Source organism: Schistocerca cancellata, chromosome 3, assembly GCF_023864275.1.
Source record: "Schistocerca cancellata isolate TAMUIC-IGC-003103 chromosome 3, iqSchCanc2.1, whole genome shotgun sequence".
NCBI lineage: Eukaryota > Metazoa > Arthropoda > Insecta > Orthoptera > Acrididae > Schistocerca > Schistocerca cancellata.
Window position 1 is genome coordinate 943,991,217 of NC_064628.1, and position 19,990 is coordinate 944,011,206.

The following is a 19,990-nucleotide window of genomic DNA, read 5'->3' on the forward strand; positions in this document are numbered from 1 at the left end:
CAGGGTGTACTGCTAACTGCTGAATGAGCACTAGTTTGGTTACTTATACACTATGGAGGAGTACTGTCATTGGATATGAGGGTGAGGAGGAAGGCTATTAGGTGTTCTTTTATTGGTCTTTGCATTACGTAATATCATTGGCAGAAATAGGCATTTTCCATTGGAGTTTATTGCTTGCCGTTGGTAGAAACTGGGCGGCGACTGCAGCGTGGCATTGTGTACTAACTGCCTAGTATCGTCTGGGGACGTCAGCACTCTGTGTACTCTCCGCCGCTGTGGCCTACCGCGCGCTTGTTGCCCTGCGTGAGCTGTCCTTCCACAAAGCCGTGACTGCTGGAAGTCGGTACCCGCCTTCTCTTCAAATGGTTCAAATCGCTCTGAGCACTATGGGACTTAACATCCGAGGTCATCAGTCCCCTAGACTTAGAACTACTCAAACCTAAGGACATCACCCACATCCATGCCCAAGGCAAGATTCGAACCGTAGCAGCAGCGCGTTTCCGGACTAAAGCACCTAGAACCACTCGGCCACAGCGGCCGGCCCCGTCTTCTCAATTCACGTTGTCGGGTCGCTTGTTTATTTCTATAGCCTCTCTAATGTTCCACCTCAAACTAAACGGCTTTTTCGTCAGTACACGGGCCTCTCGAAATTCGATCTTCACCCTTCACTGTTCCTGGTGTTTTGCCACATCTGATTTGTTGTACTGTTTGAGACGTGTTCAGATAACCTTGTGCTTATTGGACGCCCAGTCTCACCTCCACACACCAATCCACATTCGCACCCGATTTCATATACTCCAGCGGCATGAAACTTGTCAATTGTATGTTTCGTCTAGCCCAGAACGTCTTTTATTTTGTTGTTGCTCCGAAAACTCGGCTTAATACCTGCCCAGCAGAGAATTTTGCCCACATTGTACGTATAATAGCAGGACGGTGCTCCGTGCTTCGTTCTGTACCTCCCTGTTGCCCTCCTCCGTTGGCGCCATAGTTTTGTGTATCATCTTCACGACGTAGCCTGTAGCTCCTGAGATTCTGTAGTTCAGCTTTGAGATTGGGTTCGTCACTGATCCTGGAGGCTTGCAGGGCCGATTTCTTTTGTATAGGACGGTGGTGGGAGAATGCATGCAGGTTCCTGTCCGTGTTGGTGGCTTCCTATAAACTCTGTGTCCAAGCTTCCCGTCAGGCCTACGGTAAACTTCCACGTCGAGAGAAAGCAATACGCCGTTCTTTTCTATCTCCATGGTAAAGCGAATTTTGCTGCGCTGCTGATTGAGATATTGGTGGAAGTTCTGAAGCTCTTCTGCGTGTGGCCAGATGACAGAGGTGTCGTCACGTGTCGCAGCCAGCATTCTGGGCGTAATGGTGCGGACTGGAGCGCTGTTTCTTAGAACGCTTGCATAAAAATGTCTGCTGCGACAGGCGATAGAGGGGAACCCATAACTACACCGTCCGTCTGCTCATAGAAATCCCCTTTCCACCTGAAAGAGATGGTCGTCAAATAGTGGCGCACCAACTCGCATATACCAGGTGCCATGCCTTCCTCTAAGATGTTCAAGGTGTCCGTCACCGGTACATTCGTAAATAAAGACTTCACGTCAAAACTGACCATCAGATCCGCACCCGAGACTTACAAACGTGCTGCAGTCGACGAAGTCCTTGACGTATGAATCTGTGTGGCTTTCTCGACGTCTAAGCTTCGGAGGCAATTCCTTCGCTAGTTTGTAGGTCGGTGACTTAATACTACTCAAAGGCCATACGCCCTGATGAAGGCGCCTTGTAACAGTCCCTGAAACGTCGAAATTTTATAGTTGACAATGAAGCCAGGAACCCAGAAGAATTTTATTGACTGTGACAACGGCCGCGGAAGCCTACGTCTACAGTATTGTTTTAAATTACCATAAAGCATTTGACTCAGAGCCACACGTACGCTTATTATAAACATGAGTGGCAGTGGCAATTTGTGAGCTGATTGGAGATATCTTGGCAAGGGAGGACGCAGCACGTTACTTTGGATGCAGAGTCATCGAAAGAGGTAGAAGTAGCTTGAAGTGTGGCTCAGAATGAGGTGTTGGGATTCTGGTTTTTCATTTTGCGTGTTAATGACCATTCATGGAATATTAATAGTAGCATTAGACTCTTTGGGAATGCTAAAGTTACGTATGATGAAGTACTATGTGGTAAAAACTGCAGAAATATTTAGGCTTGGTATCGAAACGGTACACATATCGGTCTTGATAATGAAGATTTCATAGGGGTGCAAATCAGAAATCTTGCTTTCAATGTTCAGTAACAAAAATTTTTGCATTGCCAAAAATGAAAATAATACCTAGTATACTGTGACTACAGTATCAATGACTTACAAGCAGAATTGGTCAAGTAACGAAAATGTCTGGGTGTAAGCGTTCATAGGGGCATAAAATGGAACCATCACATCGGCTTGGTCGTAGATAAAGCAGGTGGCAGATTGAGGTTGATGGTATGCAAGGGAAACGCAGTAATGCTATAAAGGAATTTGGTTACAAGACATTAGCGTAACCATCCTAGAACATTACCGACGTGTACGCGACTTCTACCAGCGAGGACGTAACAGGAGACATTGAATATATACAGCTAAAGATAGGACGAATGATCAGAGGTTTGTTTGAACAATAGGCGTATGTCATAAAGATACTGAAAGAACCAAATTGGAAGACGCTTCAAGACAATTGCCGACTTTCCAGAGAGAAACCCAACTATTCAGTTTCAAGATCCAACTTTTAAGTGATTCATCTAGGAATATATTACGACTCTTTTGCTTATTGCTGCTGTAGGGACGGCGGGGACGAGATTAGACCAATCACAACTCGTACAGAAGCATTTAAGTAATCATTCTCCCCGTGCTCCATTCGTGAACAGACCCAGAAAAGGCCATAATAAATGAGAAATAGCCTCGTCCATGTACTTCACAGTGGTTTGAGGAGTGTGGTTACAGATCGAGGTGTAGAGCGTGGGCAAAATAAAAGTGCCCAGGAAAATATTTCACGCACCTCAAGATAGGCAGCTCTTTTTGCACCATTTGCCCCGGGCATGGACAATGTAACTTGGGCTGCCTATCTTAGGGTGCATGAAATATTTTCCGTCCCGGTTTTATTGTGACCACCCTGTAGATCTTGACCGGGTTTGGTGTTGTGGTGGATCGCGAACTGCAAGTTCTCTTAGTCTCACCGCGCTACTGTGGCCCACAGCTGGGGTCGCTGATGGCGGTGTCGACGCAGCCGCCGCCCACCACGACGACGACGGAGCGGCCGTCGACGCGCGCCCTGCCCATCGAGGCCTTCAACGTCGTCAATGAGCCGAGTGTAAGTACACTCCGACCACACTCCTGCTGCACTGCCTCTGCTGTGTCGTGCCCAACTTGCTCCTACTAACCGGCGTTAATCCTTTCTGTCCCCTCACGCTGCCACAGTGGTTTCCCGGAATGGTGAGTAAAAATTATTTTATATTAATTTAGCCTGTACCATTATTTACATCACAGAACTCGATGACGTGTTTAGTATCGTGTTCATAGGATACAGAACATAGTAGAGGATACTAAATATATTTTGTGACTGAAATGCCAGCACACCACCCGAAACTGTCTGGACCACCCATGAGTATCACTACTAGTAAACGCGTGAAGTTACTGATAATCCGTCTTGATTGCAACCGAAACCGGTCATATGAATAAAAAATTTGCAATCAAGACGGATTATAAGTAACATAATAAAATCACTGATTGCTGTTATCCCACCAGACATTATGCCTGTTTTTGCAAAACGCGTGAAGCCCTCACACGGTCGCAGTGATTTTGATTTTCACCATCTCTGCATACAAGTCCCGACTGACTCACTCACTCACTGACTCATCATCGCTCAGGCCGAACAGCTAAAGATAGAAGTATGAAATTTGGATAGGATGTTAATTTTAGATTGTAGGTGTCTTTTAAGAAGTCTTTTAAGGAGTGATGTTTCGCAATTCCACCATTAAGGGGGTGAAATAGGAGATGAAATATCTTTTGAAAATATTTCGCAATTAAGGCAATTTTTAAGCGTGACCTACGAAAGTTGGTATTTGTTATCTCGGTCAAAAATAAAGAAATACTTGATTCATCACGTTTGGAAATTTAACCCCTATGGGGGTGAAGTAGTGGGTGAGACATTTTTGAAAATAAATCGTTATTAAAGAGCTATTAAAATTATTTGAAGCTACACCTCTGATGATTATACTTAACTTCTCAGTTACAAATAAAAAATACGTTTCAGCGTGTTTGGATATTAAGCCCCTAATGATGTGAAATAGGGGACGAAATGTTTTATGAAGTATTGTATTACGAGCGCCTTTTCAAAGCTAAATCTACGAAAATTTGGATTTGGCCTCTCGGTTAGAATACCAAATACTGTTTTTCGGAATTCATCCCCTATGAGGGTAAAATAGGGAATGAAGTACTTTCTGGAAATCTGTGGTCATGTAAGCGTTTTTGACGCTACGTCTATGAAAAGTTGTATTTGTCTTCTTTGGTAAAAACAAAAAATATTGCACATGTCACTGTTTATTGAAATTCAGTCCTAGTGGGGTGACTTAGGAGGTGAAATGTTTTATGAAAATATTTGATTGTGAAAACATTTTTAGAACTAAGTCTATGAAGAGTGATATTTGACTTCTTCGTTAGATTCAAAAATGGTTCAAATGGCTCTGAGCACTATGGGACTCAACATCTTAGGTCATAAGTCCCCTAGAACTTAGAACTACTTAAACCTAACTAACCTAAGAACATCACACACACCCATGCCCGAGGCAGGATTCGAACCTGCGACCGTAGCAGTCCCCCGGTTCCGGACTGCAGCGCCAGAACCGCTAGACCACCGCGGCCGGCTCTTCGTTAGATATAAAGAAATATGTTAGGGGATAAATATTCCTACGGAAGTATCACCACAAAATCGCAAAGGTATGAATCACAAAAAAATTGGTTTCCAGCTACCAGAATTGCTTTTTGGTGAGGAGTACATTCGGAAAGACCACGTCTCTGTTGCCTTATAAAGCTTTGCAATTTTTGAACAACATAAAAATGTAATTAAAAAAAACAATTGAAGAGCATACTGACTAAGCAAGCAAAACAGTAGTGCTAAGCTAGTATGTAATATATCTCGAACTACTGTTCTTGATACAAATAGATAGTGATACGCAGACTAAAATCTGTTAAACCCGAAAGTTTTGATGACTTTTTCAATTTCATAACAGAAAAAAATGTTCGCACACATACGTTGAAAGAGACACTGAACTAACTTCTCCGACTTGCCCGTCCAGTCGAGGTTACGTTTCGTGGGGCAACATTCTATAAGATTTACGCCGTACGTCTATCAGCTCATGTCATTTTCTCTATTTTCCGTCAAGTCAAATGGTTCAAATGGCTCTGAGCACTATGGGACTTAACATCTGTGGTCATCAGTCCCCTAGAACTTAGAACTACTTAAACCTAAGTAACCTAAGGACATCACACACATCCATGCCCGAGGCAGGATTCGAACCTGCGACCGTAGCAGCCGCGCGGTTCCGGACTGCGCGCCTAGAACCGCTATCCCTCAAGTCAGTTTCTTCCCTAACCATGCCGTCTCTGAGCCTGGCGTTGTAACAATGTTCCAGTGAACGTTTCTAGAGGTCGTAATAGTGCGATGGTGTATTAAGCACTTTGCATTGTGTTCGGAAACGAATTCCCATTCAGCAGTAAGTGATGTGTTTTCTCCACTTTTTTCCAGTTTTTGAACAATTGCGTGACACAACGGTATTCCCAATTCAGAACATAACCCTAATTTAGAGTAGTTCTTATTGTCGGCAAACTGTGATAGTCCGACTGCCGCGCTCCAGCGGCGACCGGCTGGAGCCTTGCTTTTCTTCTCCAGTCCCTCCTCGTCCCTCAGCACCTCTCGCCACAGCGCTCAGAGCGCTGGGCAGGAGCGCGGCCGAAACGCTATTTGGCCTGGTCTAAATAGTGCCAACTCACTTTTCTTAAGGGGCTCCGGAACGCCCTATACTTGCAATGTTAAAATAACGCTTATAAATTACATCTTTCCTCACAAAGTATATGAGGTAGGAAGTTGAACTTTTTACAGATTATTTATTGAAATATGGGCTACAACTTAACACAGGGATTTTACAAAATTTTAGTTCAGTTATTAAAGAAGATTTTTTTTCAATTGTAATGAAAATTCACAACATTTTTTTGCAATTTTTTATTTATATATTCAAAAATATACAGTTTTTTGGAAAAAGGCTGTGGTAAATTATGCAGAAGGTACTGTGTAACATTTACTGAAAGTTTGAAACAAATATGTTTGGAAGATCCTTAGAAAACATGTAATTAGTATGAGAAAATAAAAGTTTTGGGAATCGAGCGACAAAGATTGGATTAACTTTTTAGTGCATTCCTGGTCCATAGGATGGATTATCTTCATCCTCTGCAAACTCTTCCTCCAGCTTCCTCTTGTTCCTCCTCCTGTTTACTCTTGCTTGTATTTCTAGACTCTTTACAGCCCTGTCTGCAGCCCGAAGGCGTCCCTTGTCTAAAGCAAGCATCGCTCGTAGCATGTTAGAACCTATCTTCATTCCCATATTTCTAAATACCTTGCACCTTACAATGTTGCCATCATTGAAAGTCGCAACAGCAACTTTGCTTTTGCTCATTATTATACTTCAACAAAACAGGGACTCAAGAAACAGAATTAATTACGAATATTTTCGAGATAACGACAGAGTAAATGAACATGAAACAATCGACAATCACACCAGCGATATACATTGAACCATCACAGGTTAGCCACAACACATACTTTATCTCACATCACTAAAATGTACCTGATGAACACGGACGTTAATAATAACACCATTTGACAGCAGTTTAACAGCGCCACAGTGGGTCACGCCCATGTAGATCACATTTCAAAAAAAATTTAAAAATAGTTGTAGTCTTCGGAATTGAATAAATTATATATCTATTAAAAGGTAATAGTCTGCAGATTCAGAAAACGCAAAAAAGTAAAAATTGAACTTTTCATGGTTTTGAGCCTTTCCGGAGCCCCTTAAAGTACACAGAATGCAGTTCAGCTTAGTGTGAAAGTTAGTTGTGAAGGTTTGGTAACATTTCAATTGGCTTACAAACAATAATGAAAGAAATATGACAAATGTTCTCGAACATAACTTTGAATGTGTATAGTTTTCAAATATTTTCCAGCACCAAACGTCGATTGGAAACATTTTGCATGATGACGGGCTCTATAGTCTGCAGGTTCAGAGGAACTGTTAGGTGCGTGGGCGTCCGCCGGTATACCCCCGCCGTCGTACATCCCACGGCAGGTGTTGGAGCTGTCCAGCCAGGAAGCGTGTCTCAGCCAGACTCAGTGGAGCGCTCTGTCAGTTCGGAGACCGGTGTCCGTGCCAGAGATGATGCACGGCGTGGTAGGAGACCCAGAAAACCTCACGCGTTGGGGTCGATGTTTTGCACTTTTCCAGGCAATGGATACTTAGGTTTCCCGCTGTTTCAAGAATTACCAGTGTGTAGCCTCCCCCCAGTTTCGCACCGAACTATATTATTCGCATACGCTGTAGGTGAAGTTATATTTCAATTATTTTAGCATAATATATATCTTTCCTCCTTGTCGTGAGACTCATTGCTGCCGGCCGGAGTGGCCGGGCGGTTCTAGGCGCTACAGTGTGGAACCGCGCGACCGCTACGGTCGCAGGTTCAAATCCTGCCTAGGGCTTGGATGTGTGTGATGTCCTTAGGTTAGTTAGGTTTAAGTAGTGCTAAGTTCTAGCGGACTGATGACCTCAGCAGTTAAGTCACATAGTGCTCAGAGCCATTTGAACCATTTTTTTTGAACTCATTGTTGTCCACTTCCGTTATTGTGAAAACTACTAAATGATAACATCTCCTTTCTTATATGCTGGAATTTATTAATTAAATCACTCAATATATAAGCATTTATGAACATCAAACACGGTGTGCCATTCTGCCGCTGATCTCCGGCCTCGCTACCAAGCAGCCTCTCTCTCTGGCCTCTCTCATTCGACTTCCACCCACGGCCTCCAACACTCGACTACTGCTTACCTACTCGCACATTGTTGACTGCACTGCAGTCTTTGCTGAAACCATGTATGATCTCTGCATAGTGCGTAATCGATACTACGTAAGGGTACTGTACCCTTCCTTACAAGTGTAATATGATTTTTGAGGGCTGACTGTGTGCAGTCCTGTTATTTTGAACCACTCAAATTATCAGACTAATACTGAATTTTCGTGAGGATTTTTTGGTCTTTCTACACAGCTGCTATGTCATGTTCGTCGGTAGGAGACTGCGTAAAATACGTAATTCTAGTTTTTAACTCGACGAACTTGTAGTTTTCTTAAGATAAATGTATGGTTATGGTTTTCCAGAATTTTAGTGCTCTTGTGCAGTATGTCGTGGACTTTCTTTGGAAATTTTAATATCCTTTTCATGTTCATGTTTTTAAAAAAAATCAAATATTTTGCAATCCATAACGGAAATCTGATTTTAGTCCTCAGAGACCACTGAACTAGCATCAGGTCGACAGAAAACGGATCTAGACATTGAAAAATGGTATGAAAAGGACAGATACCATGGGTGGCCGTGCAGCTCTCTAGAATGAAATGATAATTAAATCAAGACCTTTAGCTGTCGATAGGGAACAGCTGAAAATGTGTGCTCCGACCGGGACTCGAACCTGGAATCTGATGCTTAAATGCCAGACGCTCTACCCATCTGAGCCACTGAAAGCACAGAGGATAGAGTGACTGCAGGGACTTATCCCTTACACGCTCCCCGCGCGACCCACATTCCCAACTTCATGTCCACACACTACATTCATAGTGGCCCTGCCCATTACACTCATAACTCGCGGCAGACAATCTTACCGAGTCCCGTAAGAGTTCGGGCAATGCGTGCGCATCCATACAGAAGAAGAAGGTCAACGGCCGGTTAGCCTTAACTATATAAAGATGGTATCTTTTCTTTCTGACATGTCTGTGCCCTAGGTGGCTCAGCTGTATAGATCGTCCGTCATATAAGCAGGAGATCCCGGGTTCGAGTTCCGGTCGAGGCATACATTTTCAACTGCCCCGTTGATGTATATCAACGCCTGTCGACAGCTTAAGCTCATGACTTAATTAACATTGAAAAAGATGTATGAAAAGAGACACCAGACTAAGTAGTTCAGTCTTGTGCTCTGGTTACTACATGCCATATTGCTATGAGGGTTCCCCAGAAAGTAACGCACCGCAGTTTCTTTCTTCAACAATTCTTTATTGAACGTAAGGGAATTACACACACACACACAAGAACGGTGTGCACGAAACAACGGCGTGTGTGCCCTGTCGGTACCAGTCCTTGCCCTGGTGGCGCAGCCAGTCCTTCCCTGTGTGAATCACCTCCTCATCGTCCTCAAAATGTCTTCCACGAATGGCATCCTTTGATGGCCGAAACAAGTGGAGGTGCGAGGGGGCTGGATCACAGCCGTAGGGTGGATGGGATGACTCTGTCCAACCCTGGTTTGCTACGTGTACAGCAACCTCACACTCGTGTGGGACCGAGCTTTATCGTGTTGCAGTAAAACGTCTCCTGGGTTGCTGTGACGACGACGTCGCCGGAAGCGCGTCTAGAGTTTCTTAATGCTTCTGAATTAATGATACCGCCTTTTGGCATCCCATCAATGACAATCACACCTTCACAGTCCCAGAAGACGGTGATCATGACCTTACCGGCAGAAGCAGTTGCTTTGAATTTTTTCTTCTGGGAGAAGTGGGAATGGCGCCATTCCATCGACTGTCGTTTTGTTTCGAGTCAAAATGGGGAACCCAGATTTCATCACGTGTCACAATCCAGGACAATAAGGCCTCCCCCCTCAGCTTCATAACGTTGCAACAAATCGAGACAACTGTTTTTTCTGTGCGATTTGTGATCGACCGGTAGACACCGCGGGACCGACCTTGCAAACACTTTGGAATATTCAAGAATGCGGATATTTGCAACCACACTTCCTTCGCTGACTGACAGATGCAGCATAAACTGCCGAGTCGTAATGCGTGTCTCCTCGCGAATGACATCAGCTCGCTGCAACATGTCAGGTGTGACAGCCGTGGATGGTCTCCCCGACCGCTGCAAATCGTTGAGCTCCGCCGAGCCGCCTTTTGATGACCTCACCCTCCGTGCCCAGCGACTAACTGTACTTCTGTCGGCAGCAGATGCTCCATACACCGCACACAAGCGTTTGTGAATATCCCTCACAGTTTTCTTCTCTGCTGTGAGAAATTCAATGACGGCACGTTGCTTGCAACGTACATCACCTACAGACGCCAATTTGAAAGTGTCCTGCAGCTACGCTAACTGTCGGAGGTGACGGGAACCTGGCGCGTCCAGCAAGGATACTTCAAATGAAACATACTTAACGTTTCGAAGTCGTAGCATTGTTTTCGGCTGAGGAAACAATGCGGTACATTACTCTCTGGGCAACCCACGTATATTACTAATCAGCTAAACAATCATCCAATCCTCTTTGCAGGCTGCCCATCTAACGGCTGCCGGGACCCACAAAAGCTTGATTATTAGTTTTTCTTTATATATAATACTTATCGAATTTAAAACTTTAAAATCTGCCATAGTCTTACGTTACAGGTTTGAAACAACAAACCCAGTATTAAAGTTAGGAGGCGGTTAGGAGGCAGCGTAACACTCCGCACACAAGTTACGCGACCAGCCCTTGACGAAGAGAGAACTTTACACATAGTTTCAAAACTTTTTCTCGCTGTCACCACCCACCCCTTCTCCGCACAAAATAATGAACGCCCTTGCTACATTCTCTCTGGTCATTTAGTAAAACTTCAACATCAGGCATGACATTTTAATTTATTACTTTGTTGCCACTAACTCTGTTCGTAACACATTTTGCAGACAGTATCCACATACAGCACCGAATGTACATGAAAAATTATATCATTATGCGGCATACAGATCAGGAGATATGTCATAAACATTGATATGCGTGAAGAACCAGGTTTCCTTAAAACGGAGCACAAAATACCCAGACCATATTCGTCCATTGGATGATGCGAAACTAATAAAACCAAGACAAATGAGGTTTTCCCCCTTAATTCATAAAGGTATTATATCCCTATCGTCTAATATTTAAGACAGTAACATATTTTTAAAGAAATAAGACGTTTGAGCCGTTTTGATCACAGGAGTCCGATGGTTTTATAGACTCGAATGTACTGATGCTATGTAGCAGAATACTAAAGATACAGTTTTCATCTGGCTGTAAATATTTAGGCGACAGCGTCATAATTTTATGCAACTTAACGACATGGCGATAATGTTGAAGCTAGGAGTCTGCCCGGTGATTGGGTTTTTGTTTTGCGCTATCATTCCATGATCATTCATGAACAGTGACTGGACTGGACTGTGAACAGGTAGGGAATGTGTACGGGCGCTGATGACCGCGCACTTGAGCGCCCACCATACCAACTTCATCATCGAAGCTGGGATGTTGTCATATGGCTCGTGCGGAGCAGTTAAACACCCGTTTCCCGACACTACACTCGTGGATTGCTGAGCACCGCCTAGAGCAATACGGGGAAGACTTCCGGCATATTTCATTGTTGATTGGTGATCACAGGCAATTTTACACTTTCGGAGGAATTGGATATGACTTGTAGGACAGGCCCTTTTGTGGTACAGCTACATTCCTCTGATATAGGGCTCTACATCTATTTCCTGTGGACAACTAAAGAGTTGGATGCACGTAAGTACAAACGCCGCTAAACATAAGTTGTTTACAGTAAATAATTACTCATTTCGTGACATGAGTGCGAGTATTGTGATGCCATACAGAATGCGATGGTCGTTTCCGACAAAGTGTGAGTCGTAGGTAGTGAATTTTTTAACTGCTCTTGAAGGATGTATTTATGTGATGATGGATTTATTTGGTTACGTAGCTTTAGAATCCAATGTATGTGAAGGAAATTTTTTAATTATAATCAGTAACCGTAAGCGTAGCAAAAAAATGGTTCAAATGGCTCTGAGCACTATGGGACTTAACATCTATGGTCATCAGTCCCCTAGAACTTAGAACTACTTAAACCTAACTAACACCCAGCCATCACGAGGCAGAGAAAATCCCTGACCCCGCCGGGAATCGAACCCGGGAACCCGGGCGTGGGAAGCGAGAACGCTACCGCACGACCACGAGATGCGGGCATAAGCGTAGCATTTGCGAGCAATAAAAGTAAGATGAGTAGTTTTGGCAGCTGCAGGAATTTGCCGCTATGGCGGCGGTCGTTTTCGCCAGCTGGGTGGATGGTATACACCTGCACCCACAAAAAATGGGATTGGGGGCAACCTGTAGGTTGCGCCGACTGCTGGTTCTCGCGTGCTGGGCCGTAGAACTGGCGACTTCTTTTCTGTCACTGGGGTTGCCTGCCCAGGCGCCGACACAACCTCCAGAACGGAGGGGTTTTCTCTATCCCTGCGCCTCTCACTACCTTTTCTGTTCAAAACTGAACGAATTATTACCTCTCAAAATGACAACAGCCGAAAACTTCTTACAGCTCCAGCTCGTTCCTTGGGACGACCAGCAGTTGTCATCTCGCTTGCAACCGCGTTTTCGCAATAAATATTTGGAAAGTGGAAAATTGTGGTAAGGTCTCATGTGACCAGACTGCTGAGGTCATCGGTCCCTAAGCTTACGCACTACTTAATCTAACTTACACTAATTTACGCTAAGGACAACACACACACACCCATGTCCGAGGGAAGACTCGAACCTCCGCCTGGGGGAGCCGCGTGGAACGTGACTTGACGCCCCAGACCGCGCGGCTGCAGTAGGTACTCACCGCGATGCTCTAGTGGACATCAGCTCTTCATTACTTTAGAAAGAGTTTAGCAATGTCGCTCGAATTCTTTCGCCGCTTAGGTCCTCTGCCGTTCGCGAGTATTTCGCGATACAACGACACAGCAGCTGCACCGGCCGTGCGCTGAGATTAATACAAGTTTGCGGCCCCTCACGGCCCGGAAGCCCCACCTTTTTCTTTTTTTTCTTTTTTTTTTTTTTTTTTTAACCTTAAACGTGGTTCTCATTGTTCAGCAGTCTGTCTCAGGTGTTTTCGCAGTTTCAATTGTTCATCTGTGGTTCATTACTGATTCTGTGTGTCGTTTTGTGATTGTGCTGGTGCAGACCGCCCTCAAACACTGGCTTGTTACACTGATCAGCCAGAACGTTACGACCACCTAACTACTAGCCGGGATGTCCACCTTTGGCACAGCCGAGGTGTCGTGGCGTGGAACCAGTGAGGCCTCGGTAGGTCGCCGGAGGGTGTTAGCACCGTATCTGCTTACACAAGTCACCTGATTCCGATAAATTCCGGGGAGGGGGCGATGATCTCTGATACCATGTTCAGTCACACTCGATGGGATCCAGATCTGGCGATATGGGGGTCACCAGGTAAGTTGGAGCTCGCCACTATTTTACTCGAAGCACTCCATCACACTCCTGGCCTTGTGACATGGGGCAATATCTTGCTGAAAAATGCCACTATCGTTGGGTAACGTGATCGTCATAAAGGGGTGAAGGCGGTGTGCAACAGGTGCACGGTACTACTTGGCCGTCACTGTGCTTAAAACGAGTCCACTGGCCTCACGGATGCCCACGTGAATGTTCCCCAATTTATGGTGGAGCCGCCACCAACTTGTCTCCCTCCTGCAGTACAGGTGTCAAGTAGATGTTCCCCTGGAAGACTACGGATTCGCGATCTCGCATCGGCATTATGAAGAAAGTATGGGGATTCATCAGACTATGTAACACTCTGCCACTGCGCCAGTGTCCATTGACGATGATCACTTGCCCATTTCAGTCGTAGTTGCTGCTGTCGTGTTGTTAACATTGATACGTCCATGGGTCATAAGCTGCGGGAGCTCGTCGTTAGAGGCGTTCGGTGCACTGTGTTCAGACACACTTGTACTCTGCCCAGCATTAAAGTCTGGTGTTAGTTCCTTCAAAGTTCGGTGCTTGTTCTTTTTTAACAGTCTGCCCAGCCTACGATGTCCGACGTGTGTAATGAGGTGTGGCCGCCCATCCCCACGACGTCTGGTCGTGGCTTCAGCTTGCTTTCGCCCTGTGTTGAGGACACTCACCCCAGTACCTCTCGAACCTGGCAAGTCGTGCAGTTTCGCAAATCGTCATAATCTGCCCTCAGTCAAACTCAGATCGCACGCCTGCCCTATTCTGCACACGGATAGCACGCTCGTTTGTACCGTATGCACCGTGCATGCGTCTGACTAGCGCTCACTCCTGTAGAGGTGACGCTGCTACCGCCTGGATGGATTTATAAAGATAATAGGTCGGCGTCTGGCTGACCGCGTGACCCTTATTCCAAATTACTCAGAAAATATCCGACGAAAAATTTTGTCGGTATAGTTCTGGTTCGCCCTGTGTATGCCGTTGAGACTATTACATTGGGAAGAAATGGTGCAGAACAACAAGAGGTAGAATACAGAAAATACTAGGCCCTAAAAGAGATGCATGCGAAGCAAAGGAAGGAAGTATACACCCACTAATATGCCAGAGATCAACGACAGAGGAAGATGTAACAAAGGATACACAATCGTAGTCGAGCAGACAAGAGAAACGAAGATCTCGGAAGAAGAGCGGGAGAGAAGAAGAGAACGCATCAAAAGGTACTAGGAAAAGAAAAGGACAGTGCAATCCGTGGAATGTCTACTCGAGGTCCTACACAGGACACCACTACTGTATATACTTTGCTTGTACACTGCAGTAGTAGCGAAGACCAAACAAAGAAATAATAGTTTTACATCTCCGTGATGCTGTTAACTTTTCGACAATCTGTTGCTTTCGGGACTAGACAAAAAGATGGTCCAAATGGCTCTGAGCACTATGAGACTTATCTGAGGTCATCAGTCCCCTAGAACTTAGAACTACTTAAACTTAACTAACCTAAGGACATCACACACACATCCATGCCCGAGGCAGGATTCGAACCTGCGAACGTAGCGGTCGCGCGGTTCCACACTGAAGCGTCTAGAACAGCTCGGCCACTCCAGCCGGCGTGACTAGACAGTGAAAGGTACTGTCGAAAACACGTATTTTCATTTAGAATTAACGTGACAAGTGTACCGAGAACATCTAATACAAATTTTCATTCTAGTTGTGAAACTACAAAAAACTGATTGGATAAACCATTTAATTAGTGGCACAAGGTGTCAAAATTATTGTGCCGAAAGTTGTGGCATATATTAATATAAATTACACGGCTATACTTCTCTGTGTTGTTAATTATTCGAATCACTTGATAAACATAATCAACATTCTGGTAACTATTAACTATGTAGCGTCGACCACATGTAGCTTGAAGTGGAAGAAATAGCGATAGACACTTTCATACCTAGTAAATTGATAAGAGATGGAACTGGCCCCCATGATAAGCAAAACAACTGCTGTTGCAGAAGCAACGAAAAAGAGCATGCTGGCTTAAAAGAATGCTCGAAGCTGAGTGTGCGGTATGCTTTTAGTAGCTACTACATCGAAACTCTGTCTCACACTTTGGCACAAAATCTGAACAGATCCCGGTCGAGTGTTAAGTACCCTGGAGGCGTGGCACCAGCAACCATTTCATCCTCTTAATGGCAATGGTAATGTTACCGACAACACCGCCACTTAAGAGGAGTTTCTAAAATGGGTTTATGATTTCACCTCACCAAAGAAGATGCCGTAAATATTCCAGAATTCGAGTAAAGAAGAACCACCAACACGAGGAATCTGAGAGTAGATAGCTTGGTGTACTGATGCAGTTTAACTCATTTATGTGAATGCGTGCTGTCTGTTCTTTTGGGCATGTCAGATACTGGAATCTAAAATCAGCGGGCATGGATGACACGGACAGCGACTGCAGGTAATGGGAGTGTGAGTCGGCAGAGGAGAGTCCGCGCTTTCACGACTAACATCGCGTCTGAGCGGCCCAGTGGTTAACCCAGCTGCCTAGTGTTCATCGGCTTTCAGCCGTGGTCACGTGCGGACCAGCCCCAATCATTCAGCAGCGCTCTGCTAACGGAGATGTTTGCTTCTGCATCGCGATATTTGTGTTGTATCGCGTCTATCAATATTGTATCCCATGACAACACTTAAAGTTAGAATCCAAGCTGGACATGCAAGACGACGAGCTTATGAAATTGAAAACCTCTTTCGCAGAAAGCTACGCCTGGACTCCAAATGATAGGTTTTTACTTCTCTGTCACCGGCAGTATTGGTGGAACTGTGTGCTGACGTAGCTGGACTAAAGATTAAACATTCTGACGGGCATATTGGGGACGTGACGGTTTACCACGCTGGTTTCGATCTTTGAACAATTCGGCTGTTTGTGCTCCTTTTCGAGGTGCTACAAGAGGTGATCCCTGAATCATTCTTACCCTATGGCAACGTTGTGGGCCACATAGCGGAAAAATGGCAGACATTCACGATGTACCACGTGTTAAATGGTATCTCACAGATCAGAATCGATCTGTCCAAAAATGTACCATTCTCTCTTCTGATATTGCCATTATCATGCATGGTGGACAAGCAAGGACATGTGCGGCCTGTGGACAAGAGGGTCACGTTTAGGTTGGTTGTCTCTGCCGCTGTTTGGTCCAGATTCTGATTGGTGACACAGCGTTCAAAGCGAAAGTTACTTCTTTAGCAGATACCTATGTCCCGACCACTCGCAGCCCGGATACATCAGAAAGCGCCTGTTCTCTTGCTGGTTCTCCCCCTCAGGAACTACGGTGCGGTCGAGACCTCACTGGCACCATCCCCTGTGATGGCGACGAGACAAACAACCCTCCAGAGCTTAATGAATGGCCCCCTCACCCCGATGGATGTCGAGTGTGGTGCACACGTCAGATTTCCTTCAGATGGGCGTGACTTAGGACGCCGAACGGCCACATTCTGACATGAACAGCATCTCCGAATGCGTGGTCGCCCTGAAAACGGAAGAACGTCCTCCAATGAGACATACGTTCAAGTGGCGTCACGGTTAGTGGATCTCTTTGAGCGCCCTGATGACAGAATTGGCCACTGTCGATGCCTCATCTGGGAAACGTCCTTTCCTGTGGCTATGATCCTGTCAAAAAATGAAGGGTCACGTGGAAGTAGGTTCTGCACATCACCAAACCTAGCCCTCAATGTTTGCGACGGTCATTTGCCCCTGTTTCAGTCTCGTGGGCTGATGATGTCGACAATGGAACAGATCAAGATGCTGGCTCAGCCATCAAGGACTGCCCTATAGGTAGCGCACAGCCCATCTTTCACCCAGTGATTGCAACCACAGTGCTCGCACGAGATGTTTCATGCCAGTCAGACATATCCACAGGACACTCCATGCCCATAGGGGGAGCTGATCCACAACACTACAGCATTTGTGACGATGAATCTGGCTACCATTCGGTCTCCATATGAGCTAGCAATGTTCAGATATATCGTTTATGCTGCTGATGCAGACACTGCCCGTCTCCAAATAGTGATCATCAGTGATTTCTGTCCACCCACCAGCTACATGGCCCACATCCCTTATGCCTCTGAAGTGGTAGCCCAGTGGCCATTCATCTCTGTGTGAGTTTCCTCGCTGGAATTGTAGTGTACCTTGCTAGCGGTATGGCCATCATGCTCTTTGGTGTCCACATCCTAAATGTAAATGCACCACCGCGAACGACACACCTCCTTTGCTGATGAGATAACGCAAATTTTAGATGTCCCCGGAATGACCTGGTCCTCAGTGCGGACTTCAAGCCAGAAGGGCCTATCGATCAACTCCCATAACTTTCCCAAAGTGCGGCTGTCATCACTCTCCGAGTTCACCTTATTGACTTCCTCCATCCATGAGGCCTACATATTCAATGTCGCCCTCGCTCGCCGGCAGGTGTGACACAATCGTGGCGTGTGGAAATTAGATGCTGGCCGCCTGACTGTCTGTTACTGCAGATGGATTGTTGAGGATGAATGAGCCCTCTGTCGTCCACGTAACCCTACCTAAACACCCCCCCACCCCCATCCTGGTATCTATCCTGCTCTATGCAGGACGTTGATGGGTATGACAAACACGTCAAGTTTTGGCATGCGAGCACCATGGACGTTTGTTATGTGATACTATATAACTGCAGTTCGATAGCATTCTCTCCCTTCCATCAGCCATAGTGCATCGTGCTAAAGCGTGGATCACTTCACTCATACGACAACACTTGGAAGGGACATGTGTCAGGTCCTGCACCCATGACCATATGCCTCACGAAACGATTTTGATGTACCACCTCAAAGACGCCGGCGTCATTTTCCAGCTCATATACCTCGCTGATGCATAAAGACAACGATGTGGTACGCAATGCACCATTAGTAAAGCTTTCCATTCTTATTTCTCGCGGATGTATGCTGCTGTTCCTCATCACATGAGGCAGTGGCACTCACTGTAAACACCATACCGGAGGACGTGCCTCACGAACATCAGGAGGACATAGGTGGCCACATATGGGGAGGCATCGGGCAATTTTCGTAAATTTTCCAATGCGCATGTGCTGCTTATTCGTGAGGGTCTACCTGAGAGATGTGATCGCCACCTTCTGCTGCTTGAACATTGTTTTTGTGAATGATCTCTGTCGTTCTGCGGCAACAAACAGCAGATGCTTCCTCCAAAAGATCAGGGTTGGCTTTGTTGATCACCGGTTTAGAACCATCGATATTGTACCATGCCACTCGCATCCCTCATGTAGCGCAAGTGTTCCTGGTCCCGATTACCCTCGCCCGCCGCATGTTTATGGTGATGGGATCAAAAAAATGGTTCAAATGGCTCTGAGCACTATGGGACTTAACTTCTAAAGTCATCAGTCCCCTAGAACTTAGAACTACTTAAACCTAACTAACCTAAGGACATCACACACATCCATGCCCGAGGCAGGATTCGAACCTGCGACCGTAGCGGTCACGCGGTTCCAGACTGAAGCGCCTAGAACCGCACGGCCACATCGGCCGGCGGTGATGGGATCCTTTGTATGTACCAGGATGTTACTGTTCAATGTGACTCCCTCGCCCTCCCACGGGGCATGGTTGGGTTGGCTTAGTCCACATGCCGGACAGAGTTATTACAGTTTCGTTGACTCACAACTGAAAGTCTTGCGCCGTTGTCCGGGAGCCTCACTGGTCTGCGTTTACGTGAATTGCGCTGAACTCCCTGTCAGCCCCACTCATTTTATCACACATGCCGCCCACGTTTATCACTTCCGGCATTTCTTTGTAGAACTATGTTGCGTCCTCCAAGCCTTAGCACTTCCGCAAATACTCCTGACCAAGGCTGTACATGACGCATTACAAGTCGACCGGCCCCCCCAATCCCAGCGAACACAAGTTTCTCCAGATTACATGGAGTCCAATCCGCCTCGTGTATCACTATCAATGCCAAACGGAGCAACCAGTTTCGTGTGCACTGCATCCACCCACTGATTCTCATGTGGTCCGTAGTCTGACACAATGGCTCTGTGGGACTTAACTTCTGAGGTCATCAGTCCCCTAGAACTCAGAACTACTTAAACCTAACTAACCTAAGGACATCATACACATCCATGCCCGAGGCAAGATTCGAACCTGCGACCGTAGCGGTCGCGCGGTTCCAGACTGTAGCGCCTAGAACCGCTCGGCCACCCCGGCCGGCCCGCAGTCTGGCATCTCGAGGTTCGCACAGATTTCTTTATCCGACAGACAACCGATCAGGTCACTCTCCAGACCCTTTTATTCCTGGACATGATTTCTGTGTTCCGCTACCTTTTTGGCCCCGATGAAGAATCAGATCTAGGTTATTGGACGTACCTTAATGACCGACACTGTGTACTTGTTCGCAACCTCAAATACAAGCAATTTTTTCAAATTTTCTGTC

At 45.8% G+C, this 19,990-nt stretch overlaps 1 protein-coding gene across 1 annotated transcript in view; it reads left to right on the forward strand.

Annotated features, from left to right (window-relative positions):
- LOC126176671 (collagen alpha-1(XV) chain-like) overlaps positions 1 to 19,990 on the forward strand; it is a 241,260-nt gene that overhangs the window by 159,344 nt on the left and 61,926 nt on the right. The window contains exon 7 of the mRNA XM_049923830.1: positions 3,225 to 3,338. Within this exon, the coding sequence (XP_049779787.1) occupies positions 3,225 to 3,338 (114 nt within the window). The remainder of the gene's footprint in view (positions 1 to 3,224; positions 3,339 to 19,990) is intronic.